The 14,328-nt window shown below is 42.0% G+C and overlaps 3 protein-coding genes across 6 annotated transcripts; all 3 read right to left on the bottom strand.

The window, feature by feature from the left end:
• On the bottom strand, positions 1,932-4,060 carry LOC8079477 (40S ribosomal protein S15a-1). Its single transcript, XM_002454865.2, has 4 exons — positions 3,911-4,060; positions 2,684-2,827; positions 2,447-2,607; positions 1,932-2,330 (listed from the first exon to the last, which is right to left on the bottom strand). The coding sequence occupies exons 2-4, from the start codon at positions 2,814-2,816 to the stop codon at positions 2,232-2,234; spliced, it is 393 nt and encodes a 130-aa protein (XP_002454910.1). The 5' UTR covers positions 2,817-2,827; positions 3,911-4,060; the 3' UTR covers positions 1,932-2,231.
• On the bottom strand, positions 8,458-10,802 carry LOC8079476 (plastid division protein PDV1). Its single transcript, XM_002454864.2, has 2 exons — positions 10,371-10,802; positions 8,458-9,258 (listed from the first exon to the last, which is right to left on the bottom strand). The coding sequence occupies exons 1-2, from the start codon at positions 10,665-10,667 to the stop codon at positions 8,755-8,757; spliced, it is 801 nt and encodes a 266-aa protein (XP_002454909.1). The 5' UTR covers positions 10,668-10,802; the 3' UTR covers positions 8,458-8,754.
• On the bottom strand, positions 11,296-13,807 carry LOC8081378. 4 transcript variants are annotated; one of them, XM_021457082.1, is made up of 7 exons: positions 13,645-13,807; positions 13,094-13,243; positions 12,857-12,971; positions 12,155-12,219; positions 11,920-12,006; positions 11,662-11,835; positions 11,296-11,554 (listed from the first exon to the last, which is right to left on the bottom strand). In XM_021457082.1, the coding sequence occupies exons 2-7, from the start codon at positions 13,226-13,228 to the stop codon at positions 11,492-11,494; spliced, it is 639 nt and encodes a 212-aa protein (XP_021312757.1). In that variant the 5' UTR covers positions 13,229-13,243; positions 13,645-13,807; the 3' UTR covers positions 11,296-11,491. The 4 variants fall into 4 exon arrangements, with proteins under 4 accessions (XP_021312757.1, XP_002454908.1, XP_021312756.1 ...); XM_002454863.2 differs by having other exon boundaries at positions 11,296-11,479; positions 11,587-11,835; positions 13,645-13,805; XM_021457081.1 differs by having other exon boundaries at positions 11,296-11,835; positions 13,094-13,285; positions 13,645-13,804.

Raw genomic sequence — 14,328 nt, 5'->3', positions numbered from 1 at the left:
TTTATATTTGGGAGGTTCAATTTCTTAGGTTCTTATATGTATAATACACTCCATGTGTCATGCTTTGTTACCTCACATTTATTGTTCAGTTTGTTTTTCTATTTTTTCATTGCCTAAAATCACATAAAAGGTTATTGTTTGAGGGATTCAGATGGTGTGTTCCCATCTCTGTTGGTTGTCTTAGGGTCAATGTTCTACGTTCTTTTATTTATAATACATTTGGTGTATCATGTTTCGTTACCTGCCATCTATTATTCAGTCTGTTTTCCTATTTTTCCATTGCCTAAAACCAGATAAAAGGTTACCACTTGAGGGATTCAGACGCTATGTCTTACTATATGAATTGTATTTCCTAAATTAATGATGCACCAGATGGTTGTGTTATATTTTTAAGGTTTATGTATCTATGTTCCCATCTGTGTGTTGCCTTGTATTGTGCTTCTATTTCTCGTCCGTACATTATAGCTCTACGACTTTTACTTTGTCCGTACATTATAGCTCTACGACTTTTACTTTATTCACTTATATTGTGTTTCCATGTTTCCTTAGCAGCCTATATCCCTGCAGTGTTCGATTTCCTTTTTGCTGATTGTTCAGGTTCATTCGGCCTTATGGAGTATCGAGGTAATTACTACCTATTTGGCTTTCCATATCAGGTTTTTTATTTTATTTATCATCTGACATAAATTACTTCTTCATTGTTTCCTTTGTTCCTTCAAAAAAAATCTCACTGTTCAATGACCTAAAACTTTTGAAACCTACTTCTCAGCCAATCATGCCTTTGTTATGATAGGCTATCCTTAGTTCTTACAAATCCTTTGATTATACAGCTGTGGTTTGTGGGCTATGTTTGGAACCCGATTGTCTTGTGCCTGTTTTACAACAAGTTGCACAACGGTATCGCCTCCCATATGTATCATTCGTTCATGGTTGTATAATCAAAGGACATCATCCCTGCATGCAGATAAATGGTTCCAAATCTGCAGCTATGCTACAAGAAAATAAGAAACAAAAGGATGCTTCATACTAACTAAGCATCCCTGTATCCTAACAGGAGATACTAACTTAGACATTGAACACCAGGGAAATATATGAAGAATGGCGTGCACTCGAAGGTACAAAGATGAAATCTCAGGTTATCACATTATTGGCCACAACCATATGACACACTAACAATTATTCCTTGCCTAACACATAATGAAAATGGAGCAACATCCAAGTGTCAAGGTACTTCCAGCAAACAAGGTGCATTCCACATACTCAAATTACCACTATCTCTAATAAATGCATAAACCAACAGACAATACTGAACTATAGAATCCTTCATACTCAATCTAGACAACTATGCACAGACACCTTCAAACATTCTGATATAATGTGTTCATGTATTCACAGATACTGACACAGAATCACTGCCCGAGAACTCAGATGACTACGAACCTGGATGGGAGTCAGACCGTAGCATGAACTACTGATGATTCGAACATCTCTATCAGAGAGAGCAACACTGTCAGCTGTGCTGCCCCCCAACCCTTGTTTAATACTGCAGCTCAATAATCTGAGATAGTCATATCTCACCAAAACCAACCTCAGCATCCTGCTGACAGTATGTAATAATACCACCTAGCGCTATAAAACACTCTTATGCCAAGACCAGAACTGCAACTGTCACATGCAATCCTTTGTGTACACAGCAATCCTATCTATGTTATCTTTCAAGCTGTGGATGGTAACACCTTTGTCAACACCATTGTAACCACCGTAGGACAATCTAGAATTCGTTGTGCTCGCGCGCAATCCACTAGTGCTCCTCTCTAACAAGCTCCTGAGCTCAGTTCAGCAAAGACCGAACGCTCCTCTCCAACAAGCTCCTGATGTAGCTCAGTTCAGATATCATAACACATCACAGTTCACAACCAGGAAAGCAGGTCCAACTGATTTAGCTCAGTTTTAGATATCAAACTTAATGAAATCAGTGCTTCACACAAGTATAGTCAACAACATTAAGTAAAAGAAGGAACTCTAATCTTCCTCTGAGATGGCAAGACGAGAAACACAAGACAGGCATATAGGTCATAATAATTAACTGCAGGGATAGCTCATAGCAGGGTTCTCAATTTCTGAAGCACACAACACGTTCCACAATCTTAACAAAGCACTCTATTTAGACCAAAAAACAAAAGCTCAGATGAGTTCTTGTTGGAAACTTCAGTGCTTTTGCCATACTCCCTTCAATAGAAGAAACCTAGAACCTTGCCTCCAACATTCTTCCTACGGGCCTCCTCATGGTCCATGATGCCAGCAGAAGTTGTCAACACGATGTAGCCAAACTACATATCCAAGTAAAAGAAAGCACAATTAGCACACAGAGTCAAGCGTGCAAACAACTCGAAGCAGTTTGAGTGCAGAAAAATAATTCAATTAGCGTCATAGTCAACAGACTAACCTGACGGGATGGGAGCAGCCTGGCAGTCCATCCTTCAATCTCCTTCACGCCAACATCAAAGCGAGGGCTAATAACACCACATTTGTTTAGCCTTCCATTCAGTTCCACCACTATCTTCCCAGCACGGTGGTCATCCACATATTCGAACTCACCAATGTAGCCTACATAATAGAACAATAATCAAGGACATATCTCAGAATGAAGCAACTGAAATGGGGCATAGGATTGAGAACTTACCATGACGCTGCATGACCGTCAAGAACTTGATGATAACCTTGGATGACGGCCTGATCATTACCTGCCTCTTCCCCCTCTTCTCAGCATTGTACATGGACTTGAGTGCATCATTGAGCACACTGACCCTCACCATGCTGACCTTACCTGAAAGGAAATATACAATTGTAAGGGTCCCATGCCGGAGAGAATAGCATTGGAAACAACCATTTCACATCTATGTAACACAACCAAAGGTACAAGTAACAGCAGCACAAATAACTACGTCACTACATGAATGCAAAATGATGTAAAGGTTTGTTAATTCAGTACAATCATTCATCTAACAAAAGAAAAAAATATCATCCAGTGCTATATTGAAATCATGTAAATAAATGCATTGCTATTGCAATAGAAGATAACAAGCTAAACCACAATACTGATCAAAGTTGAAATCATAATAAAGATAACAGAACGATAGCTATAAAGCCAACCCATCATATAACAAGTTAAAAACATGAAACAATAACAGCAGATTATCCATGATATCAGCTTTAGTGCTTGTAAAATAACTACTCATCACATGTGCATTAATTTTTTCGATCAATCAGATTGTACAAGGATAAACCTATGGTTCATAAACAACAGACCATCAAATTAACACAAGTAGTATTCCATGCCGACATCATCTAATCTAATTACCAAAACTCAACTGATAACACAGCTGATGAGAAAGCACAAATTGCTACCCGCTGCAGTTAAATTTTTGACCTTAAGATCACTCACAAAGTAAGGGATCTCTCGGCACCAATACCAGCTGCCTGATGTGCTTATTCGCTAACTACTTAAACAGCCTACCAACCTGGGGCCAGAACCAACACTAGATTCCATCAATCCAGCATACCAGAATAGAAGTACAAACTAAACTTCACTAATCATGCACAAGCAAAAGACAACAATAAGAGACGGACGCTTCACGGATCATGAAAAAACGGAACACCCGACACCCAGTACTACAGTCACAGTCTAAATGGGAACGATTGTGGGGGAAAAAAAAGTGAAGCCTAGTTCCTGGCTTGAGCGCACACGGCGCACCGATAAATCACGAGGCCGACGAGGCGCGCACACGCGCATACACACGCCACGCCACCAGCCGGATCCGCGGCACCTGACCAGCTCTACCACCTCATCGCGAAACCAGATCAAAGCTCGAGAGGACGAGGACGGAGGGAATGGGACGTGGAGACTAACCTCGCCTCGACGGACGGCGTGGCCGTGACAAGAGCGAAGCGGCGGCTGGGGCTGGAGGGCAGTGGCGGCTAAGCTAGGGTTTGGCCCAGCGCAACGGAGTGCGGGCTATAAAGGCAGCTGAGGGAGTTTTCTCGCCGTCGGATCTTATTTGTGTGCAGTGCAGCCGCAGAGGCGGACGGTGCAAGCAGGCCGTCCAAGGATGGGCCTCGTGGACACATGATGGATCGTGGAGAAGCTTAGAGCGCGGTGGGCCGCTTTTTTATTATCTTCTATCTGGTTCCATATTCTTATTCTTTTTTTAGACGATTTCATATTCTTATTCGAGAAAACCATGGAATACCCAATCGTTATCCATATCCATGAAAAATATGCGCAGGTTAAAACTATTTGAATGTTATTTTTATGATAATAACTAATTATGTATCCATTGAAACTATTTAAAAGTTCTCTATAACAAACTGTTAATGACAAATTATACTAATTTTGACATTGGTATATATAAATATTAAGAATGAATATTTCTTCTTTCCATTTAGTTTGAGCTTTTGTATTTGTTGTTGTCGTATATTTATTCTGTTATAATTATGATATTTATATATTTAATTATTAAAATATTTACTTTTTATGGGCTATCTTTTTACATGTGTTATGTACACTAGTACCATACATTTGAGGGTTGGCTGAGGCCGGCCTCCAGTTCGAGAGGTGCATGCTTTGCATGTTCATTCTTCGCCTCAGGCCGCTTCTAGATGGGCCGTGATTTTGGCCCAGCCCATGTCTGCCGATTCACCAGGTGGGAATTAATCCACAAGTTAGTCATACATACATACTAGTAGAAAGTTAGAACTATTAAGATGTAACACTAGTGGATGGTGGCCTTATCGCCTTTACAAATTTCCAGTATATGTGGATGACGCAGAACTTTTTTTTTGTTTTTTTGGAAACAATGGAGATAATATTCAGAATTTGAAATTCTTTTTGTTCTCCTTTGAGATGTCTCGAGGCTGTGAATAAACTACAACAAGTCAGAGGTATTCACAGTGGAGATGAGTGAGTTGGAAGCAACAAAGTGGGCAGATGCTTTCAGTGGCACATTAGGCAAGCTAGCTATGAAATATCTGGGAATTCCAATTAGTGATGTGAAACTAATAAACTAGACATGAGTGATCCTAGTAACAAGAGTGAGAAGAGGTTAGAGACTTGGAAATGCGGTGAGCTCAAATATGAAAGTAGGTCGCTATTAACTAACTCAAGCTTACAAGCATCCTATGTATTATATGGGTTTCTATTGGTTATATGAAGGGAATCATTAAAAAAATTGACTAAACTAGAGGTAGATTTTTTGGGGAAGGAGTGGGCAATAAGAAGAAGTACCATATGATCAAATGGAAGGCGCTGGCTAAACCTAGAGGGTATGGAGGTTTTGGTTTCATTGATACAAAAGCAATTAGTATTGCACTGTTAGTTAAGTGGATTAACAAATTGGATATTGGAGTGGAAAACATCGCTACTAAGCTACTACATAAGAAGTACTTGAAGGGAAGAAGTTTTTGCCAGTCAAAGGCTGGGCGAGGGGGCTCATAGTTTTGGAATGGTCTGCAAGCAGTAAGGAACTGGTATGAATGAGGTTTAGGTTAGTTACTAGGTAATAGAAAAAAAGATCAGATTCTAGCATGATATGCGGTGGAGTGAATGCCCTATGAAAATAGATTTCCCCCAAACTTTTTAGCATAAATTATCAACAAGAGGCTTCAGTGGCTGAACTCTGAGACTCTAATTTGAATTTAAATTTTAGAAGAAGCTTCAGTGGGGGTGAGTTAGAAGAGTGGGATGAGTTGGTAATTTATTTGGAATAGGTGGAAATTAAACATGTTAAAGATCAATTTGTTTGGAAACTAGAAAAGTTAGACAAGTTTGCTAGGTAAGAATGAAAGAAATTTGACAACTGAAAAATCCCATTGAAAATTCAGATTTTTCTGTGGATGTTATAGTATGAGAGTTCAAACAGCTGAATAGTTGAAGATTAGAAAATGCAAGGCTTCAAGAGAGTGTAAACTATGTGTTGGGTGAGATTACTTGGGATGGGTTGCTTCATCACTGACTTCCTCAAAAAGCTTTGAGTATGAGGTGCTTGGTGAACAGGGTTCAAAAAGCAATGGATGGATTTAAACCATCTCGAACATGAATCCACAAGACCAATCCCTGAAAAACACATCACAAAAATGCAGTGGCGGAACCAAAACTTTTGAATAAGGGAGGTCGGACAATACGATGACACCTCATAAATATAATAAATATGTACAATAAATATATGTCTCAATAGCTTTTCAACGTTTTTACACATATATTTAGTACTCGTAACAAAAAACACAATATTTATCATTAAAATAGAATAAAACAATAATTTTTTAGCTATGCAATTGAATTTTCTATAGGTATTTTTTTAAAAAAAACCATTGTGCTTGGGTGTGTGTGCGGGGGGGGGGGGGGCACGGTCCCTGTTGCCCCCCCCCCCCCCAGATTATGCCAGTGCACAAATGATATTCACAATCAATTATTAATGGAATGAAAAGTCTTATTGGATTGACTCACCAATACCTGATTAGACACCCATTCCTTTCTATGTAATTATTGTGAAGATGGTTGATTGGATGCCTCCAATCAAGCACATCAATGTCGTTAGTAATAGAATAGTCGGGTAGACTGCATGGTATAATCCTGCCACAAATGATCATAAGAATGATTTTTAGTAACAGAATTTTTACTTTGTGGGGCTAAAACCAATGTAAGTCTTACGGGGATACCCTGTATGATGAACCATGTAGACATGGTGATACAACTTCCAACAACAAGAACTGATCCTTTGACATAATTTCCTACAATTACTTGATTTCTTGGATACAGATGAAATGCTACTTCATCAGTCTTCCATGTTAGTTATAGAGGGGCATGGTTGTTGCTGTAGCCAGTGAAAGAGTCGTGTCGGCTATCTTCAACGGCCTAGGTAGACTCTTGATATGGGCTACCTCTTTCCTGAAAGTGGAAATCAAAAAGTTTTATATGAAATCATAGTGTGAACTTTCAGCTTCGAATACAAACAATACAAAACTTGTATGGTTACAACTAATAGTGTGAACTTTCAGCTTCGAATACAAACCATACCCCATATACAACCATGAATGAATGATAGCCTTTATAGAGCAATTAAACATACAAAATAGATACATATACATACATTTCAAATTCCATAGCTAGGTTAGCAAGTGATTAGCAGGGGCGGACCCAGTACACAAGGAGCAGGGCACATGCCCCAATTCGATTTTTTGGTTTCTAAATAAAATATGCCTTCTTTTGTGTAGTTGTAGAGGTTCATCAGCAACAGGCCGCCACTCAATTTTTGTGTTAGTTCCACCCCTGTCGATACAAAATATAATTTAAAGCTTCTTCCCAATTTTCATCAAACGAGCACAAAAATTAGTTTTGCTGTGGTGCTCCTGCTCAGTTGTCCATCAAACTAACCAGCTTCCACATATATGCAAGTACCCCCGTGGTTGTCTATCAAGTTTCACCATAAGTAGTGGACGAGTGGTGTTTGAAGAATTTCCTATTCGAGAGTTATGTGCTTACAACATCTCCAAGAGATTAGCAAAAATGACTAGCCAAATTCAGTGATTTAGCTACTCTCCAAAATAGATTTAATAAAAAAAACTTCAACAGACTCTGCAAAACCAAGAGGCTAGATGTCTAACAAGGTAGGTTATGCAAAAGTAGAGAGCAAATTAGGTGGGATATAGAGCTACTAAATTCGAAGAGTCATTAACAGTTTATTATAGTTTGTTGGGGACATTTTTTTAAATAATAACCAAATTTATCTTTAGAAAACGATTTGACTAATCTCAAGAGATGCTCTTACATGGTGAGATGCTGTTGAGCTTTGGATCGTGGGGTATTGCACAATTGCTCTGTTTAGAACGTCGAGATGAAGCTGAGATACCACTTCATTTGTTGTTTACGTTAGTTTCGGGTGGTTTGGAGTGTTGCGTCCTCTAGGGATACTTAATTGTCTCTTTGCGCATATGAAGCCGCATTTACGTTCATGTTCACTCTTGACCTGAGTTTGTGGTCGTCATATGTTTGATGCTTGTTTGAAGATGAATCACTACTGTGCTGTGTTGTAGGATTTCGGGTAGTTGTGATGTTGTATGCCACTAGTGATTTCACAGTTCGGTGTCAAGAAATATTTACATTTAACACAGAATTTTACCTTACCTGAATTGACATTTTATTAGCAGGAAAAAAATGTATATATACCTGCCAAACCTTCAGCAAAACCATCTACGTTGTTCAAGATAGGAAAGTAACACTCATCTCATCAAGGATGAGTGTTCAAGGTGTTGGGAGACGATGAGGCTGACAACTGGCAAGGACTGGTCGGCAAGGTACACCGAAGAACCATCATCTCATCAAGGAACAAGAACGAAGAAACAAGTAACAGCCTGCGACATGGATTCAATTCAGCAAAAGATCGCTCATCAGGGCAAAACACCAGACAAAAGGCGGCGTGTAGATCAACAAACTACGGTCACACCAATGGTGTGCACATATCAAGCAAGCAACCAACTCCAAGCAGAGCAAACGTAACAGTATCAACAAAGGTTCTCCTGCCTAAAGGGATGCAGTTCAGGATCAAAATCCATCGAAATGACAACAGACATCAACTAAACTGAACCGATCTGCAATATTACCTAGAAGACAACAAGCGAGAACAACCTCCTACTGCGAAACTATGTCCTAGCGAATCATGTACAAGCAACAAATATTGTGACGCAAAATCCCTCAAGGCCTCAACCCCTGGCTAGTGACACATCAAGACGAGCCGTTCTGCTGCCACTTGGAGATATCCCCAACCGCGACGATGAGTCCTTCTCACTGATCCTCCTGTAGCTGTAGTTACCAGCTCCTGAGCTGTGTGCCCCTGAAGCTAACCACCGCAGCTGCAGCACCGAAACAATGCCAAGAGCTAAAGCTGCACTGTTCCCTAATGCACCACCCAAACTTTTGAGATTGAAACTGCTCCCTGCAATAGCAAGACTAGACGATACCATCCGCACAAAGAAATTTGGACCCTTTGCAGTGTTACTGGAACTGTCAGCGCACTTCTCAGGCTTGGTAGTTGACAGAGAAGGCCAAACATCCTGGTAGACATTGCGGACAAAGTTGGATGCCTCATCTATGACTTCGTGATTTTTCCCATGATGCTCTTTTAGTCTTATTGCAAGCATGATGCGGCTTTGCTCCAACCTTGCTAACGCAAAGTCCCGTTCTGCCTGTTGCTGTGACTGCACAGCCTGCAAAACAGTACCGCAGGCAGTTAGACAATGCACGCCATGACTAAAAACATTAGAACTAATAATATCAATAGACTGGCTTAGACGATGATTCTTTTCACACATAACAGAAAGTATTCTACAAGATCCATATATTTCAGGAAAGTACATAGTACAGACATGAGACATTTCAAGACCTAATAATGCAAATGTGGTTCCAACTTTTAAGGTGATCTGAAAAGCTGAGTGGGAATGAGTATAGGTAACGAGTTCAGATAATAAAACAACTGCAAACATAAAAAAGATTGGAGAATTGAAGTTCTCCACTCCAACCATACCATGTAATAATACAACCAGCGTAGAGCTTTTGTTCCTAATCATGATATGGTACAGACAGACCAATCCAGTTATATCACTGCAGTAATACAATCAGTGTAGAGTTTTTTGTTCATAATCATGATAGGGGTATAGACAGACCAGTCCAAGTGTGCTTACACACTCAGCTATATCACTGCAGTAATACAATCAGAGTAGAGTCTTTGTTCATAATCATGATATGGTACAGACAGACCAAATGTGCTTTCCCACTCAGCCATATCACTGCCTACTTGCTCGACACCATGAAACATCCCCATGAACTTAGCTACTTGGATCACTTATTACCTTAGTCTCACGCAGGATTAAAACAAGGTCTGGCATGTCTATAAGATGGATCCAGGCCAATTTCCCAAATACCTTTTTCTTTAAGAAAATAATTTGCCTAAAACATGCAGATCTCACTATTAGCAATTCATCCAGGTAATTCCCCTCTTCAGAAAAAAAAGGAAAGTCGGCACCCCGCCATTGACTAGTTCCATTCTCGTCGGCCACTTAAACATGTGGTAACTGCACAAAATCATATCGTGGATTCAAGTCTCTTCAATCACTCGCTTGGACACCATCCGCATTTCCAGTCACACGGAACCCCCAACACTAGACGAACATCCAATCAACAAACTAACACACACTACGGCAACACGTGAACAAATTTGCAGCTCGCATCGAGCACAGAAGATCAGATCGCACGAGCAAGACGGACAGATAGCCCAGGAGAGGAGGAGGGAGGGAAAGTTTCAGGTCAGGAGGGGCCTCACGAGAAAGCACTCGAACTGGTCCTCGAGGTCCTCGAGCGCGGCGCGGATGGCGTGCAGGCTCCTGGCCTCCTCAGCGAGGGCCGCCAGCGCGGCGACCTCGTCTCCGCCGCGCGCGCCGAGGCCCAGACCCCCGCCCTTGACGTACACGAGGCCGGCGGCGGGCTTGTCCGCGGCGGAGGCGCGGCGGCGGACGGCGCGCAGGAAGTGGGCGCGGGAGAGGGCGTGGATGGCGTCGCTGACCTTGTCGTGGAGGTCCCAGATGGTCTCCAGCACGGCCTCCGCCTCCTCGGGCCCCATCGGGAACCCTAGGCCCGGCCGGAAGGCTCTAGAACATTCGGACGCAGGGGGCTGTTTCGATTTCGAATCGAAAAGAGAAGAAGAGGAGAGGCGTTGGACTGAGTCACTGTCACTGGACTGGTGTGGTGGGGGACTGGGGGTTTTGCGGCGCCTCATTTTTAGCCGAGTCACAGTAACTGCATTTTAACCGTTTTATTAGCCGGTTATTACTGTTTACCGCGGGTTGAAAATGTCAGCTCCTCCACTGAACCACGAGTCTACTATGCTAGATAGTCCTTGTGTTTATCTACCGTAATCTTGTACAGACAGTCACTGGGCATGCAAAGATATCGATTGCCAAGAAATTGGTTTTGTCACACCCAGCTGATGTGCTTTGTAAAAAATTGTCTAGCACCACCATTGGGGTGGCTGTGAAGTGCCAAAACGATCTGGAACAGCGGATTCCATCAAAAATTTTGCAGCGTTGCATCTGAACAATGGGAAGGTATATCCTTCTGCAGAATGGAATCAATCTAACATTTTAGGGACAGCAGCATCTGGGCCGTCGATAAATACTCCTATCTTTGTTCATATCCAAGATGACAATACAAATATGTAATCCCATGCACATGGAGGCCAAGCAAACAAATTGTACAAGCCCAAAGATTGAAGGGCATAAAACTGAAATACCTTTTTTTTATGAATTGCGTCCTAGAGGATTACATCATTTCAAGGATTACTTCAAAGTTTCCACCAGCGTAAGGAAATGTCTTAATTTCAGAACGACCACATGGTGTCATTCCAACGTTACAAACAATGGTTACTAAAAAAATGTGTTTTCTTCTTCAACGTCTCTTCCTTCTGCCCCCCTTTTGTTTACCCTTCCCCTTGTGCTTGCCCATTTTCATCTTGGGTTACAAAACCTGGTTACTAAAAAAATGTGTTTTCTTCTTCAACGTCTCTTCCTTCTGCCCCCCTTTTGTTTACCCTTCCCCTTGTGCTTGCCCATTTTCATCTTGGGTTCTGGCGCATCCCTGCCTGATGGTTTTGGTGGCGACAGAAGATGCTTGACGTCCAGTATACCATTCTTAAAGCGCCCTTCTGTGGCCCTAAGAACTCGGTCCTCTGGTCTAGTCTTCTGAGCTTTGGTATTCTTGTCCCTCTTCCTAAAGATCCCAAGCAGTTTTTCCTGCATAAAGTTCTCATGTGTCACTCCTTGTTTATGTCCTTAAAAACAAGTTACAAAAAGTGTAACGGATAAGCAGTAACATACCTCTTCCATTTTCTTTAGTTCTCTTTTCTTCTGATTCTTCAGAGCTGGCTTCGCGACACTTAACGGTGTGCGATGCTTCTTAACGGCCTATTTCAGATAACATAAACATTGAGAAAATTTAAAAAAGGGTTTCAAGTCACAATGTGTACATCTCTAGATCCTTGAGACACAAGTGTTTATGAAAGATGGAACAATTGTACATCTCTAGACACAAGTAAAGAAAATGAGAGATTACCTTTCCACCCAACTCAACCACTCTACGGTTCTCGATTTGCTTTCGTCCCTTAAATGTAGGGGCACCTAAAAAAGGAAGCATCGAGTGAGCAATTGTACATCTCTAGATCCTTGAGACACAAGTGTTTATGAAAGATGGAACAATACAGGGAAAAAGTACAGATAAATTGAAGAAGAACAAAATCACATAAACTGAAATCAAACAAAAAAACATCCTTATCCTCTTTCCTCCAAAATGAGAAGGAACAGCAATTCTGATGCCACTTCAACAGCATAGAAGGTTGAAAAAGAATTGCATGAACAAGTCGGAGCCCTTCAAAACCTGATAGTATGAGGAAAAAGATGCACTGATGCAACATTCATTTCTTTAGTTTACAGCTACTTAAACAAAAAGACTCCAGAACAAGCTGCTTGACTCACCCAATCTAGGTTTGAAAAAATGGATGGCAAACTAATTTACATGCACTAGCTTGCTGCATATGAATTTAATTTCAAATGCTTCAAACTTACCTTGAGCAGAACGATAGTTTGCTTTACAAATTGTTGTCAGCACAACCTAACATAGTTGGTAAGGCATGATGCCCCTACCTTTACATGGCAGAATGTTATAAAGTATAAGCAAGGCATGAGAAAAAAGTCGCAATTCCTCTGTGTGCGTATGGTACTATTAGTAGAGTGGCACGGACAGTTCTAGAGTAATTACCAATGAGCTCAACATCTTTCAACAACTTCATGATATCAATCTCAGGCTCCTCATCAGATGTGTCAGCAGATTTCTCCAAAACTGGCTCCCGATACATATCTGAGAGACTCGATCCCTAGAAGAGGAAAAATCGAAGAACATTAGGACACCAGTGGGTTCTACTGTGTTCATGGAAGAATTGCAGGACCAATAGAACAAAGATGTTCCAGAGAGAAGGCAGGAGAGACAGAGATAAACCATGAAGCTGTGCCTCTCTTTGCTGGCCGACGGCGCCCCAGGGTGGCGGGGCTTCCGGGCACCGGAGGCCAACGGGTCAAAGATCACTTCCGCAGCCGCCTTGACCGGCGTCGGCTTGGGCCTCCCCTTCACCATCCTCTCGTTCTCCTCCTGTCCCCATTCCCCAGTGGCAGAGCTAGTTAATTTTGACGCCTGGACACTATCAAAGCCTATAAACCGCTCGCACGGGGTATAATACCGATAGATAACAAAACTAGCTCGCATATACCAATTGTCACAACAACAAGCAAAACTAGAATCAAATGATTCATGGAAATTAATAGCAAGATTTCCAAGGTCTCTACATACTACAAAATTTGACATAATGAATTATAGATTCATGGAACGGGCGGATCCAGTAAAGGGACATGGGTGTACACATGTACATCCAATAATTTTTGCAAAAACTTCGAAGTTGGGAGGATTGTCAAATAGCTAAATAGCTTTAGGTTAGGGTTTCGGTGCTCAGCTTCGCACAGCATAAGGGAAGGGAAGAGATGGGGTGGGAGTACCTAGTGGGTGCTCGTCGCCGGCGAAGAGACCAAGGACCGCCTCAGCACCTGGCCTAGGGCGGCGGCGGCCCAACAGTTCTCTGGGAGCGACGGTAGCGAGAGAGAGAGGGGAGGAGGAGGGCAGCGGACGGAAGGGGAAGCAGACGGCGAAAAAAAAACGCACGGGCTTCTTTGTGGGCCGTTTTTCAGTTTCTTTGAAAAATTGTGTTTAATTTTTTTCTCTCTTCCTTTTATTTCTTTATTCTTTCTCTCCCTTTTTAATTTTTTATTCTCGTTGATTTCATATCGGTAGTACTAGCGCCCGGACGTCCGGGACAGACGTCCCGGTCCGGACACCGCTCCCGTGCCACCTCCGTACATCCGTATAGTTCGTTCATCCAGAGGCATACGTAGGGACCACCCAAACCTGCTCCATCCAGACACAACACCCGCATAGTCCGCTCCCTTTCATGTTCCCATATGCACATGAGGGGGACCGATCCCAGTCACCTACCCCGCCTGTGTATGTGCACCCACGTGGGGCTAGCACCACACCAAACATCACCCGCATCGAGAGAAAGAGGTTGGGGCGCGGCAGATGTCTAGCCAGTGCCGAAGAGGAGACAGCGAGGCAAGGCAACAGAAAAAGCGAGAAGGAAAACACAACACTCGATCTGCTTTTGAAATATCCAAAAACAACAGTTG

Source organism: Sorghum bicolor, chromosome 3 (assembly GCF_000003195.3).
Source record: "Sorghum bicolor cultivar BTx623 chromosome 3, Sorghum_bicolor_NCBIv3, whole genome shotgun sequence".
Classification (NCBI taxonomy): domain Eukaryota; kingdom Viridiplantae; phylum Streptophyta; class Magnoliopsida; order Poales; family Poaceae; genus Sorghum; species Sorghum bicolor.
Note: the sequence above shows the minus strand (reverse complement) of the source record. Positions and strands in the feature narration are given on the sequence as shown.

Bases quoted from the DNA above. Each gene is read 5' to 3' on its own strand.
- LOC8079476 (XM_002454864.2), bottom strand. From the start codon at position 10,667: ATGGGGCCCGAGGAGGCGGAGGCCGTGCTGGAGACCATCTGGGACCTC. The intron at 9,259-10,370 runs GTGAGGCCCCTC...ACTGTTTTGCAG, and splicing joins ACCAGTTCGAGTGCTTTCTC to GCTGTGCAGTCACAGCAACA.
- LOC8081378 (XM_021457082.1), bottom strand. From the start codon at position 13,228: ATGGTGAAGGGGAGGCCCAAGCCGACGCCGGTCAAGGCGGCTGCGGAA. The intron at 12,220-12,856 runs GTAATTACTCTA...TTCCTTTTTTAG, and splicing joins GAAAGATGTTGAGCTCATTG to GTGCCCCTACATTTAAGGGA. The intron at 11,836-11,919 runs GTATGTTACTGC...AACTTTATGCAG, and splicing joins AACTAAAGAAAATGGAAGAG to GAAAAACTGCTTGGGATCTT.
- LOC8079477 (XM_002454865.2), bottom strand. From the start codon at position 2,816: ATGGTGAGGGTCAGTGTGCTCAATGATGCACTCAAGTCCATGTACAAT. The intron at 2,608-2,683 runs GTAAGTTCTCAA...TCTATTATGTAG, and splicing joins GACGGTCATGCAGCGTCATG to GCTACATTGGTGAGTTCGAA. The intron at 2,331-2,446 runs GTTAGTCTGTTG...TTGGATATGTAG, and splicing joins GGCTGCTCCCATCCCGTCAG to TTTGGCTACATCGTGTTGAC.